At 36.9% G+C, this 14,417-nt stretch overlaps 1 protein-coding gene across 1 annotated transcript; it reads left to right on the top strand.

Annotated features, from left to right (window-relative positions):
• The first annotated feature begins 7,730 nt into the window (after window positions 1-7,730).
• LOC123316932 lies at window positions 7,731-8,505 on the top strand. Its single transcript, XM_044903250.1, has 2 exons — window positions 7,731-7,966; window positions 8,134-8,505. The coding sequence occupies exons 1-2, from the start codon at window positions 7,768-7,770 to the stop codon at window positions 8,391-8,393; spliced, it is 459 nt and encodes a 152-aa protein (XP_044759185.1). The 5' UTR covers window positions 7,731-7,767; the 3' UTR covers window positions 8,394-8,505.
• Window positions 8,506-14,417: the final 5,912 nt, after the last annotated feature.

The following is a 14,417-nucleotide window of genomic DNA, read 5'->3' as shown; positions in this document are numbered from 1 at the left end:
TCCCTTTAATCTCTTTTTCCTGGATATTCTATCAAATTGAAGGAATTTTGATACACAAAGTGTTTTTTTGGTTGCACAGTATTCATGAATTTTTCGTAGGCTAGATTTGAATAGAAATCAGTTACTAATGTCAGTGAAAACTACTTATTTGTAGAGATTAAACGTACCAAATGTCATCTGAAAACATAGGGTGGTTACAAAGTTATGGGTAATAGGGTAAATGACAAAATCATTAAAACACTCTTTATTTTGAGTATGAACAGCGGTAGACCCTTTAATTATAGGTTATTCTGGCTCATTTCAGTGTCCTCTATATACCCTTAGCTTCTGCCCATTTACCAATGAATCACCTTGTCCATAGCTGTGTCGATGATTGCTGACATGAGTATGCCTGTAAGAGGTGTTGGGATAAGATTCAGATTTGATGGAGGCCTGTTCAAACTGAAGCGCCTCAGAGCAAAAACCAGTACCAAGTTTATCACTGAACTTCAATATGCAGACGACTGTTCACGTATCGCTAGCAGCTCGGAGGATCTACAGATAATGTTGGACACCTATAAACATATATACGAAGCTTTAGGCCTTAGAATCAATATCGACAAAACCAAAATCCTGGTTAGTCCGCTAGAAAGCCTTCCAACAGATATCAGCCTGGAGAATGAAACTCTAGAACAGGTCGAGCAGTTCAAATACTTGGGAAGCTTCATAAATACTAGGGCTAATCTTGACACGGAAATACACAACCGTATCAATTCGGCATCACGGGCATTCTGGAAGCTGAAGGATAGAATGTTTCAAAATCACGACCTCAATCTGAAGACCAAGACAGCTGTTTACAGGGCAGTCATCCTCCCAACGCTTCTTTACGGAAGCGAAAGCTGGACGCCGTACAGGCGACATATTAAACAGCTTGAACAAACGCAACAACGTCATCTAAGACAGATAATGCACATCAGATGGTTCCACAAAGTTTCGAATGCAGAAGTCTTGCAGCGCGCGAGTTGTACAACAATTGAGACTCAAGTAACGAGGGCCCGACTCAGATGGAGCGGCCACATTCTGAGGATGCAAGACACAAGACTCCCCAAAATAGCTCTATATGGCGAATTCACTGAGGGAGCCCGGAAACCAGGAGGCCAGTACAAGCGGTTTAAGGATACACTACATCAATCCCTAAAATCAGTTAATGCCAATCATAACTGGGAACAACTAGCATTAGACAGGTCACAGTGGAGGTCTTTGGTACACAGTTATAATGAGACTCGAGAAGGATACAGCGGCGGCCAGATCTGGTTGGTGACTATCCATGCCCGGAGTGTGGTGTGATATGTAGGTCACGGTTGGGACTCTATAGTCACAGGAGAGCACACAGTCGCAATTAGCCCTGAAAAATTATAAGTCTGTTCGCACCTTTTTTTTCTTTCCTTTCTTCTTTTTTTTTTGTTTTTCCCTGTTTTCGTCTTTTTGTAGATTCATTCCTGGCAACGGAATACAGCAATGATGATGATGATGAATCACCTTGTATATAACATTTAACTGCATATTTTATTAGTCGATGCCAGAGCTCTAATGAATATGAATGAAGACCAGATCATGGGCATATTCGCCTAACAGTTTATATTTCGAATTATCGATAGAGGAAGAAGGAAATTGAATTTTCCATTACAACCACGAACCAACTCCAACTCCCACAGGTTGATAGAATAATCGTTCTGAGTTATTGAAGCGAAACCCTTCCATTTGCGACGATTTGTGTTGATGAGCGCTGATAATACCCCCATTAGGCCAACGATATCCTCGGGATGTTCGAAATATCAACGCCTGTGAACAGAGTCGTGAGTTTTGAGGCTATTGAAATGAAATTTATGCTATAATTGAATAATGCTGATAAAATTGTTGCCCAGATTACGGCTTATCCATTGAGTCTTCCGTGCACAATAACTCAGGAACGTAACCGACGACGGTTCGGTATGTAGATCAAACCAGAATTAGGTAAAAATGCCGGACTTCTGGATCCAGTCCGTTGCATGACCATTGTTTCCAGCTTGGGCTATTTCTGTTTTTCATTATCTCGTCGCTGGTATCGATAGATGTTTGAATAATTGGATCACGATTCTTGCGGAATATTTACTGCCTACTAATATAGTCCGATTTGGAAATGTTCCTAGTCAGACCACGAAACATAACATGCCTGTGGGAGTTGTACGATGGTAGAAGAACATAACTAAGTACTAATTCGTAGACTTGCCTGTCGCAGACATAATTATCTGATAATTTCACGCTAACTTTGTAACGCCAGACGTGGAGGTTTCTCTTTTTGGGACTCTACAGGGTGGGTCTTTCACTGGTACAAATATTTCAACAGTACATTCTTGAGGTCAAAAGAAACACTTTTTTTCTATACCATTCTTTCAGATTCGGCCCTGATAAAAAGATTTGGCCATTTTAAGTGTTGATAATGAGCTGTACTACACCTGGAAAAGCAAAGTTACCCTCAGTATTACTAGTTAAATCCGTGACACTACACATCTGTGAATCTTTTAAACAGAATTGTAGTCAGCCAAAGTGTTATACGAGAAATTATAAAGAATACTTGTTTTTTTCACAAACAGTTCAAATATTTGTTAGATAGTGCCAACTTAGTCTCAAGAGTTGGGTTCTTTGAATTTTTGGTACGAAATGAACATAATGAGAAAACTGGAAAATGTGGGTGATACGAGGATGTATAGATATCTAGTTAGCCTAGACCAGTTCCATGCATAAAAAAATATTGCGTTACCATAGCAACGAACAATAACCCATTAGAAGTGTCAGTGTGAAGTTTGAGATTAAAGAAGTAAACCAGAGTTACGCAATAAATTGAAAGAAAGAAGATGTCCACCGAAATTTTGAAAATCGACAAATTGGAGTATCGAGCCATCATCAAGTACCTGTATTTAAAAGGGTTAAGAGGTAAGCAGATTTACGAAGATATGCTTAATACCCTTGGTGATCAATGTCCTTCGTATGCGACCGTGAAACATTGGACTGCAAGCTTCAAAAGAGGTAAATTTTCCATTGATGATGATCGGGAAGCCCAGTTTCTGTGTCAGTCCCCGAAAATATCGATGCAGTTCATGACATGATTTTATCAGACCGTCGAATTGGGCTAAAACGGATATCTGAAGCACTGAATATGTTATACGAACGCGTTCATCATATAGTACACGTCAATTGGGACATGAGAATAATTACTGCAAAATGGATGTTTTGTGTTGGTTTTAACTTGTTCGTTTCTTACCAACCCCAAGAAAACTGTACTTGTATAAAAATTATATGCTATTGATATTTCCCAATATACAAGGGCGAGGCCAACTGAACAAAACAGATGGATCTAGTAGCTCAACAATAACGCCCATAAAATACTCCAATGCATATCTCAACCGACTTTCTCTTTTTCCTAGTAAAACACTACCCATTCCCGAAGGCATTTAGAAAAACCACATTACCTAGAACAATATTCTGAATGCAGAAATCTAACCCGAGGTATGGATGGTATAAATAATGAGATCATAAAATAAAATCACGGCTTTATTTATTGTCTATTGTTGGGGTCAGCGCAGTTAAACAAACAAACGGTGTTTCGGAGCATTGGGAAAATGTGATGTAACGTTAAGGCTGTATCTATGGTTATTGTTTTTAGTGTATCTAGGATTTTCTGTGCATTAATGTCCGAAGTAAAACCGCCTTTATTTGTTGGATTACCTACTGTAGTAGGATTTTCACGAAAGAGATCGTGAACGAGGCAGCAGTTCATTATTATGTAAGGAATTTGGTATACAGGGTGTTTTTTTGGGTTCAATCTTATTAATCAGTTTTTACAAGGCAGGGGCTGAAAAGAAACTCAGTTACTACGCCAGTATAAACTATTTGTTGTGGAGATTAAACGTATCACATATCATCAAAATATATAGGATGGTTCGAGAGTTATGGGTAATTGAAGAAATTTGGAAAATCATCAATTAATTCGATATCCATATGGATTTCTTTCCAAACTATTCTACTCTTGATGTTATTTCAGTTTTTATCTTCGGAGGTTTGTGATATTGTTTTGAGGAGATGTTTGCCGTTGAAAATACGATAGATGGATTGTTTAAGTCATGCATGAAGCCTTCTCATTTGAAATCCCCCAGAGATAGCCGCTCTATCTCTCCATTTCTATCCATGGTGAAGCCGGACCATCAATAACAATGGTTTATTATGTAAGTTTTCAGAGAGTGCCGGCATTTTTTGCTTTAGCATTCTATCGGTATCTACAAATGTCTTCACACCTCAAAGAATGCAACCAATAAATAGCATCATTCTTTTCGAAGAAATCAATTTGCAACGTACGTAGGCGTGCGACAAGTCGAAAACAGCAGTTATCATACTTTATTGGTTTATTTTGTTGTTGCTAACAATACCGACAGATATAATGATACCGCACGCTAATGGACAAATGTGCGTGAAAAATTCCATTCGATTTATCCTAGCTAGCCTCCATAGGATAGGGCATCCGACCATAGCAGATATATTGCAAAAATACGTGCTCAAAAATAAACTTAGACGTGCAGATATGAATTTGTGATTTTGGGTTTGAATTACTAGAACACCCCCCTTATTGACTAGATTTGGCTCCATCCGACTATCATCTCTTTCCTCAACTGAAAAAAGTTTAAAAGGTCGTAGATTTTCTTCCAACGAGAGGGTAATAAAAGCTGTATAGGTCTGGTTTGCAGAGGAAGAAGAAACATTTTTTCTGACAGGTCTAGAGACGTTGCAGGTTGGCTCTAATAAATGTATCCAATTAAGAGGAGAAATGTTGAGTGATAAAATATTTTGAGATTGTTTGGTTCTATAGTAGGCTAAGAATTTTTCAATATATCCTTGTATATACCAGATTCTAGAAGTGCCAGATTGAAATCCTGTAAGCCTTTATGGACTAATGATTTACAAAGGATTGTAGCAATCAGAATGAAATTCGTGTAATCCCTTCAATAAAATGCTGACTATTACTTGGAAGAATACCTATCGAGTGAATTATGATTATGATGTATGGAAAGATGAAACCAATAATACTTTCTTGCGATTTCAGATTGAGATTTCTACGACCCGTTTCTTAGGCCACATATCATCTCCTAATTATGCGGTAATGATCTGAACCACTTCTTTACGTATTTCGACATCAGTTCCATTGATTTAATAACAGGTTGTGAATTTGTAGGTGTTACAAGCGTTCTATTTCTAGATACCGAAAATGTTTTCGGCCCGTATATTGATTTACGATACATATTAAGACGTAGAGATAAAGAACCATCTGGGTTTATATTGAGAAAACGTGACCGAAGCAACCACACCTCGTGGTTAACTAATACGAGATTTTTATAAGATCTAAATTACATCCTGTGGGTTGAAGTACTAATATTTTCGATTTCTCTCCATTAGAAAAATTTCGTTTCCGATTGATGATAACTTCATTGAATTTCTATTATCTCAATACAGATGAAATGGTTGAATTTGTACTTATGGAGGGAAGTATTTCTTCAAGTTGATTCTTTTGGTAAAAAGATGAGTATATTATTATTTCTATTGTATAATTTATGATACAAAACCAGATTTCATGTATAAATCACCAGTACATGAGGACATACGTCAAATTTTTGATTTCGTCATCCACAACATTCTTTTTTTTCTGGCGGTTTTTGCATGAAAGGAACCTAAATCGCAAGGTAGTTATTTGATTGATGGTATCTTTTGATAGTTTAGGTCGGCCATAAAATTCTCTGAAAGTGTAGAAGTAATTTTTAACGTAAGGAAATATGTTTCATCCTAGTTTCATAGCAACGTTACCAACTTATGTTGATTCTAGGTTTGTTACACGTAGCAACTATCCTCTTTGTGGGTAGAATTCTATAAGGAGAAATAACCATGCAGGCTAGTGTCGAAATAACGCTGTTGAGATAAAAATTCCAGGCGCTGCAACAATGTTTCTTATTCTTGTCAGCTAAGCTTATTAACCATCAATTCAATCGTTGCTAATTATTTCGAAATCCTCTGATAATATAATAAGTATTTTCATCAGATCTTTTTTTTCAGTTTATCGAAATACATACTTATTGCAATACGGAAAATCCAGAACGATTAATGCGCCCCATCCACTATCCGTTTGCCTCGAGAGAGACTGGTATTATTTGTTGCTTTTATCTTTTTTTTTTTGGTGTAGCAGGGGGAAAATCTGCAAGTCAGACGAACCACCCTCTCCTGGGGGGAAACAAGTGTGGGGATTCTCACTGTCCTGAGCTCGAGACCCACTAAAAACCCTTAACTGCTTCTTGAATATTGGTTCCGGGCATTTGCCTATAAACCGTTCATCTCTTAGTCGGTTTTCTTCTCGCACTCTATCGTGCTGGGATTTATAGGTTTATCCTCTATTGGATAACACTTTATTGGATTCTTCAATAAGTTTCTGTTCTTATTTTAATCTCTTTTTAATTGATCTCTTGGTCTCCTTGGGTAAATTCGCATTCTCCTTTTGTCTTCTTCTGGGTCGTAGTCCACTAGTCTCCTGAGTTCTTGATTCGGATGGTTTTTCGCTGTTTCGAATAATTTCTCTGCTTTTCTGTTCATGAATTCCGTTATGATTTCCCATTTAAGCTCCCTATAAATCTGTCTATTTCTGACAAACCAAGGTGCATCTATTGCACATCGTAGCAGCTTGTTTTCAGTGGCCTGAATTCTTTTGATATGGCTCTTTGCCGCGAAACCCCAGGCACCTGATCCATAAGTCAGTTGAGGCCTAGCAACGTCTTTGATTATCTTCAATTTTGTCTCTTTCGACATGTGGATTCTTCTTCCTACCAGAGGGTAGAGTCTATTCATCGCTGCTTTCGTTCTGTTGATTGCTTGTTTGATATGAGTTTAACAAGTGAGTCCTTTGTCAAGCGTTATTCCTAAATAGTTGGCTTCATTTTTCCAGTCGATTTCTTCGCCGTCAACATCTAGATTCGTCGTGGGTGTCAGTCTTTTCTTCTGCAGTGATATTGCTTGACTCCGTTGTCCATTGAGCTTGATTTTGCACTTTATTCACCAGTCATTTGTTTTGTCAATAGTTTATTGTAGAACTCGTTCTATTACTTCTGGGTTGCGGTGTCGAGTTGCTTTGCCTCTGTCGTCAGGATATAACGTTAGCATGGTTCTTGGATTCTTCGGAATATCGTGAATGTACATGTTGTACAGAAGTGGCCCAAGTACTGACCCTTGGGGTACTCCAGCCTCTATATCTCTTGTTGTGGAGCATTCTCCTTCCACTTTCACGTGAAATCTTCTATTTTTGAGATAATTCCTGATCAACTTGCATATTTCGATCGAATATCCAGCACATATCATCTTATATATTATTACTTCATGCCATACTCTGTCGAATGCTCTGGCGACGTCTAGAAAAACAAGATCTGCAGCTTCTTTATTTTGGAATCCATCTGTAATGTGTTCTGTGAGCCTTAATAATTGTTGCTCTGTGGAATGCTCTCTTCTGAATCCGAACTGTTGCTTTACGATATTGGTGTCTTAATATCCTTTTGATCAGGCGGCATGCAGGAAATCGTATAGTGTGTGGACCACACATCATTCGTTGGCAGAATATTGTTTATAGTTTATACAAATGATACGAAGTATCAATCCTCTTTAATATAAATATTCATAAATCTCCAAATTCCACATTCGCATTATTTCTCGATACAACATCCCATCATGTTGAAGTTCGCGGTATTTTTAATAATAACAAGCTTGGTATGTTCAGTAAAGGGTGATAAGCTTGACGACATGCCTTGGGAACCAGGAGATTTGATCACATGCAAATTATCAGGTGTCGGTGGCTTCTTTGGTTTCAAACATTATATGATAGGAAGTGATACACCAAGGCATGTGATAACAGTTCTTAACAATAAGGGTAAGTGGATAATTTTCAAGGAGAAAAGAAAAATATTTAAATAATATTTTTTCTGTCAAAAAGAAGCCTCACCTCCGAAAACATCCTGTAAACTGTAGAATTTCACGAAGAATAATCTATTTTTATATTCGACCAAAAAGTAATCAGGGATTCAATTCTTTTTACAGGTGATGGACGAATCGAAGACATACATCAAGCACAATTTACAAGAGGCATAAACAGATCTCGATGTAGAAATAGGGGAAAAGGAAAACTAACAAGGGAAGAAACGATTGAACGTGCTAAGAGATGGGTGGGAACGAAATTCACCTATAATCTGTTTCGTTGTAATTGCCAACACTGGACAAATGACTGGACGAAGGGTTCATCTGGTAGATGGTATAATAATCAGTCTCTTCGACCATCAGCAAGATATTGTCCAATTTAGCCCAGAGGAATTCATAAAGTATTAATGATACTTTGGCATCCTATCGTCGATTTTATATTAATAAATAATAATAATAATAATTTTTATGTATATTACAATAAATTTGGTTGTTCAAATCGTGTTATGACTATATACACTGCGCAAAAAAATTAACGCACATTACGGAAATCTCAAATTTATTCTACAACTGAAGGTGTTCTCAATGATAATTATTTTTATCCGAATTATGCATGCATATGTTATCCACTTTCAACGGTTTTCTACAATACAAATGTTTTTTCCCAGCAGGAATAAAAAAAGATGATATTATCAGATTTTGAATGTATTGGCTCCATTCTAAAATCAGTTGTTCTCGGTCAATTCTAGTGATCAATAGTTTTTCTTTCGTTTGATTTTCTACACTCGATCGCTATGCAACGCGAAACACGCAATTTGACCCAAGAGAAATGTGCCCAAGCGGTAGTTTTGCGAGAAGAAGGGTGGACATACACAAGAATTGCAGAAAGGTTTGGAGTTTCCCATACAAGTGTGTCCAGAATGTTGCAGCGATTCAAGGAGATATGTCTCCACAAGGATTAAAAAAAAATCTTTGAGCACTAGAGCTTATTTCTCAAAGAGTATTTCCTGACAATATACAAAACATCCTTTGTTGTATTCAAATAACATTTTTCAATTGATTGGAAAGAAACTTTGCTTAGAACAACTCCTCCAGGTCTGAAAAACCTCCGTACCATAATTCGCAGTATATATTTAATGAATTACGATATTGATAAATAATCGAGATCGCTGTAGCAACAAGGTAATCTACCTGCAATTTCCTTCATATAATTATGAGCATAGTACTGGATTCCTGAAGATGAAAGCTAGGAGTTCAAAAAAGAGAATAATTGGCTTTATATTGATGGCCAGGATGATGCATAGTCGAAAATGATGGGTAAGTATGGTAGATATTTCTTGTTTCGTGAGTTTTTAGACGTGGATTTAAATGCTTGATTACATGATCATTCTTTGAACTGATGCTTTTTGCGCTGATACTACTGCGATTGCTATCTATCAAAAAGGTTATAATTTCAATAACTCGATTACCATCTATCTAACCAATACAGAGGTTTCATGAGAAAAGTTTTTGTCGCAAGCAACTGTTGTTGATCTTCCAACATCCACTTTGAAGCTGGACAAGGATGCGTATCATAAATATTTGAAATTCTTTCAATCTGTCACGATGACCATATCAAAAAAGGACATTTTTCTCACTATGGTCTTCTTTGAGAATATGGCTGATACGAATACATAGTTTTAGTGAGCTTTCATCTCCATCTCATATACCTACCTATCCAAATGGGCAAAAACATATATTGCTGACATTGTGACATTATAAGGCATGTACACAAGGTGGGTCTTTGACTCGTATAAATATATTAACATTAGATTCTTGAGGTGAAAAGAAACACTTTTGTCAGCTTATTCTAGCTGATTTTTGTAGATAGAAAAACCAAATTTCATTATCATAAAAGAGATGTTCAAAAGACACGAAAGAGGTGTGGTTTTTTTATTAGGATGGTTTTCTTACTGTACAAGGAAATATCGAAACACGAATGGTTTTACTGGGTCATCTAGACATGAAGGTGATTTCTAGATCCTCCAATTTCGTCCCATCTACTTCTGATTACCTATCGAATTAAACGCAATCATCCTCATGGAACGACTGGACAGATTTTACCACCGTAATCTACGGTAGAAATAACAGGTATGAGCTCAGCGCAGCTCGTGGTTTGTTCCCAGTTATTCCAGCTCCTTAACACTCATAATGGTAGTAGTTAAAAGTCATCGTGACACCGATGAAAAAACAGCCAGCTGTCCGTAGCAATGCCGCTGTACCCTTATCTATTTGATCAGCAATAGAGGGTCAATCACTATCTGTCCTCCAGCGATACCATCAGCGGTTATTTAGTGAGCGTTCTTCGTGGTGGCGGGTACAAAGGAGCCATTATAAATAATTCAGTTCCTGCTGATTGTTTCACGAAATAGGAGGCGTTTTTCAGTTTAGTGGAAATCGTTGGTTCAGCACATACAGGATGATCCAATGAAAACTCAACTACTCCGACTCTGATTCAAGGGGGAAACATTTTTCCGCTTTTTTCATCCCCGTTTACTTCAACTTCCTAATAGGGTTGCGATAACTAATTTTGATGATCCTATCGAGTACTAACTGACCATAAAATTTCGCTATATATCCATCGATTATGAAATAACAGCGAAAATAGTAAAAGGGGCAATGAGGAATTTATCTCGAGAATATTATTCGTATCAGATAGATTACAAAGGTATTTAGTGGTTATGTTGTTAATTTTTTGTCCAAAAAAGTAGACAGACCATGTTCTTGATTAACCTTATAGTCTGTCGTGAATTTTTAAGGACGTTACAAGTGTGTCAAATCCATTGTACGAGGATATATTGAAAAATTCTTAGCCTGCTATAGAACCAAACAAGATTTCAATGTCAAAATATTTTATTACTCAACATATTCTCCTCTTAATTGGATACATCTAGTACAGCGAACCTGCAACGTCTCTAGACCTTTCAAAAAAAATGTTTCCTCTTGCTCTACAAACCAGACCTCCACAGCTTTTAGTACCTCCTCGTTGGAAGAAAATTTACGACTTTTTTTCAGTTGAGGAAAGAGATGATAGTCGGATGGAGCAATATATGGTGAATAAGGGGGGTGTTCTAGTAATTCAAACTCTAAATCAAGAATTTTTTGCATGGCAATGTGAGATTTGTGTGCAGGGGCGTTGCCCTGCAAAAACAAAAAATCTTTGGATAGCTTTCCGCGTCTTTTCTCTTTAATTTTTTCCCGTAGAGTGGTCAGTAATGTCGAAAAGTAATCTCCGGTTATTGTTCTACCCTTATCCAAAAAATCAATCATGATTACACCATGGCAATCCCAAAAAACTGAAGCAAGAACTTTTCCAGCAGATTTTTGGACACGAAACTTCTTAGGTCTTGGAGAACCAGAGTGTAACCACGACACGTGTTTCGCTAACGCAATAGCATCTTCAAGGCTGTAACAGAAAACTGTTTCCAGCTCTATTTAGTAAGTTTTACATCGTGAATAACGAGCCACATTCATCCTTGTTACTGAAGGTTTCCTCTATGATATCACAGCATCGATGTAAATTAACAATATTCTAAGTAGCTCATTTCTTGTTATGAGAATTTATGAGGCATGAAGTTATGTGAATGAATAACAAAGAAGAGCGAGGAGTTTTCAGAGAGATAATCTAACCCACTAAAGTTTCATTGAAAAACATGTCTGTGATAAGGTCCATTCAATTGAATCAGATGGGGATTTATGTAGTGCATTTTATTCAAATATTTCTCTGCTCATTGAATCGTATCGACTGTATTGGTATTCGCACCTCCATTGGGTAAAATTTATAATCCACCTGATGAAAAGACAATAACTCTCTTCAAAACTATATCGAATTTTCGCCTGACAGAACCCCCTAAAGAATAAAGCAGTTTCTAAATCCTCAACTAGACGTATATAAATCATAAGTTGAAACAAGAATAATTTTCAGAATGCCTATAACTGAATTATTTCTCCATGAAACCCAGTATAAATATGGGATCTAACAAATTTTTCATTTATTCCTCGACCACTTTCTAGTGGTCGAATTTAACTGCTAGGACAATATTAAAAGGGCTCAAAGTCTGTTAGATGTTCTAGATATACCAGTTTATATAATCTTTCACCACAAAATAAAAAAAATTGCAGCAGTCTTCCCAAAAAATCGATGCATTCTCAATCACTGATATTCTTCACAATTACAAGGTATTCTTTGATACTCCTCTGCGTTCGGTCTCATGAAATTTCCATTTCGTCAATATTTCTTGTTAGAACATTCATGGGAAATAATGTCTTCATATACGAGCTCAGCAGATATTGATAAATGGTATAATAACTTCATCACGAATCCATTAAAAACTGAAGCGTTAGATATGGAAGTAGTTTCGTGTGATAAATCACGTATGAACTCTATTCGTATACATCCAATAATGATAAATATATGTAGTTACAAGTCCCACATTATATCCGAGATTTGTGTCCCATAAATAAGGCCTGGGTACACATAGGAGCACAAAAAACCGTCCAAATTGGTAGGATACAAACTGATACTCAGCTTCCTAATTGACTCTTGGTCCGGATCTAATAGGACCAGGTGCATTCTCCCATACCATCACGAGAGAACCTGAAGAGGAACGGCAAAAATTTTATAATTAATACATATTCCCCAGTCCCACGGGCTTAAAGCTGGAACCATTTATTACTATTTATAAGGTATGCGAACCTACTACCATACTGATTACGAGTTATAGAGATCATCGGTAACTATTCTTTATAGCTCACTAGATCATTACAGACGGCTGTTCTAGATAAATCATATTTATGAAAGAGATAACTCAAAGTGCGATATCAAGGCAAAAATATGCGATAAATATATTAGCCGTTTTATATTTTGCTATTTACATCCTTTTTCTTTCCATCTAAACGTTGGAACAAAAAAACGTTTCTCATTTTATCTGTTGAAGGAATGTGTTCAAGAAATATTTTTAAACAGTGGATGAATTCCCCTGTGGTGCATAGACGAATTTATGGAAATTAAGAGATCGAACATTGTGGGGCAAATGGTTATTAAGTTTAACACATTGATACATAGGGAACATATTAAACTTAGCTGTTTTCTGCTTGGGCACAAATAATGTTCTTCTGGTATCATAGTTATGAAAACTGGACATTTTTCTTCACATATAAAAGACATTTAAAAATAAGAATTGATGGTAAAGTTAGAGTATCGTTTCTACAAATATGGGTCTACAGGACAAACGTGGAGGTATGTTGAAAATTATACGTAAAAAACGTTTTTGTATTATGAAAACCCTTCCAACATCCGAAGAGTTTCCTGTAGTAGATCATGAGAAGATAAGTGGCTATAGACCAAACTATAATAGATATTTTAAGTCATTCTAAGGGAAGTCAGGTTCTCATGCACCCTATTAATGGCAAAATAAGAACTGTTCAGTTTTTTGCATACAAAATCAATGTGCCTACCCCATTCATCAAATTGTTCAGTTGTTGAGGAGCTGACGATGCTGAATCGGAATTTACTAGAGCGTCTTGGAGTCCTAGTGGATTCTGAGAATAGATGGTAGAAAGAAAAAAGGTTCTATGATGTATGCATTTTCAGCGGTGGGGAAAGCTTCTGCAGGTTTTCAAAGATGTAAAAAAAAATCGTCAGGTGTACATATCCATATTGTTATTTTTATGACAACAGTTTACAAAAATCTAATAGTAGCCCATACAGCGCCTGGAGTTCTTCAAGTGATGACTCAACAAAAACTTTCTTATTGAAGATGAAAAGCTTATCGTGATTCAGATTCAGGAACATTGCTCTTAAATTAACAGGGATCCTTCAAACAGAAGAGGCCCAAGGATGGATCCTTGTGGCACTCCCAGACTAAGATCGTGCTCGCCAGATAGATAGGGTAGATCCATCTTTTTAAAGGTTGATGACTGACCTTCAGAAAGATGGATCTACCCTCAAGATAGCTTCGGAACCAATAAGGAGATAGATTGTACATTGACATGTTTTCGAATTGATTATTTTTTTGGAATAACTCAATATCAATAATTCCTGTATTCAGGAATGTTCATTATCTTAAATAATGAATCAAAAATGGGTTATCTTCAAGTATTCAACCCAGACTGTCAATCCCACTAGCTCAACATGTGGAACTTCCGAATATGGCGAGGCATGCATGAGGATTGATCCTAGACCACCTATATCAAGTCGACTTTGTGTACTAGAATCACCTTCCGCCGCGGTAGGTATTGTTTAATAAAATCCACCAGAATTAACTTTCACGTGTACGATCATTTCCTGCTGTTAGTATTTATCGAATCGTGGCTAGTCGGGCGGCTTCTGAGCATTTTTCGCTGTTTTCTTCTGTTGGGCATTCGGT

The sequence above is a fragment of the Coccinella septempunctata genome, chromosome 7 (assembly GCF_907165205.1).
Source record: "Coccinella septempunctata chromosome 7, icCocSept1.1, whole genome shotgun sequence".
NCBI classification, from domain to species: Eukaryota; Metazoa; Arthropoda; class Insecta; order Coleoptera; family Coccinellidae; genus Coccinella; species Coccinella septempunctata.
This window is presented reverse-complemented; position numbering and strand designations above follow the sequence as displayed.

Coding starts and splice junctions, on each gene's coding strand:
- LOC123316932 (XM_044903250.1), top strand. CDS start 7,768: ATGTTGAAGTTCGCGGTATTTTTAATAATAACAAGCTTGGTATGTTCA. Junction 7,967..8,133: donor AACAGTTCTTAACAATAAGG/GTAAGTGGATAA, acceptor TTCTTTTTACAG/GTGATGGACGAATCGAAGAC.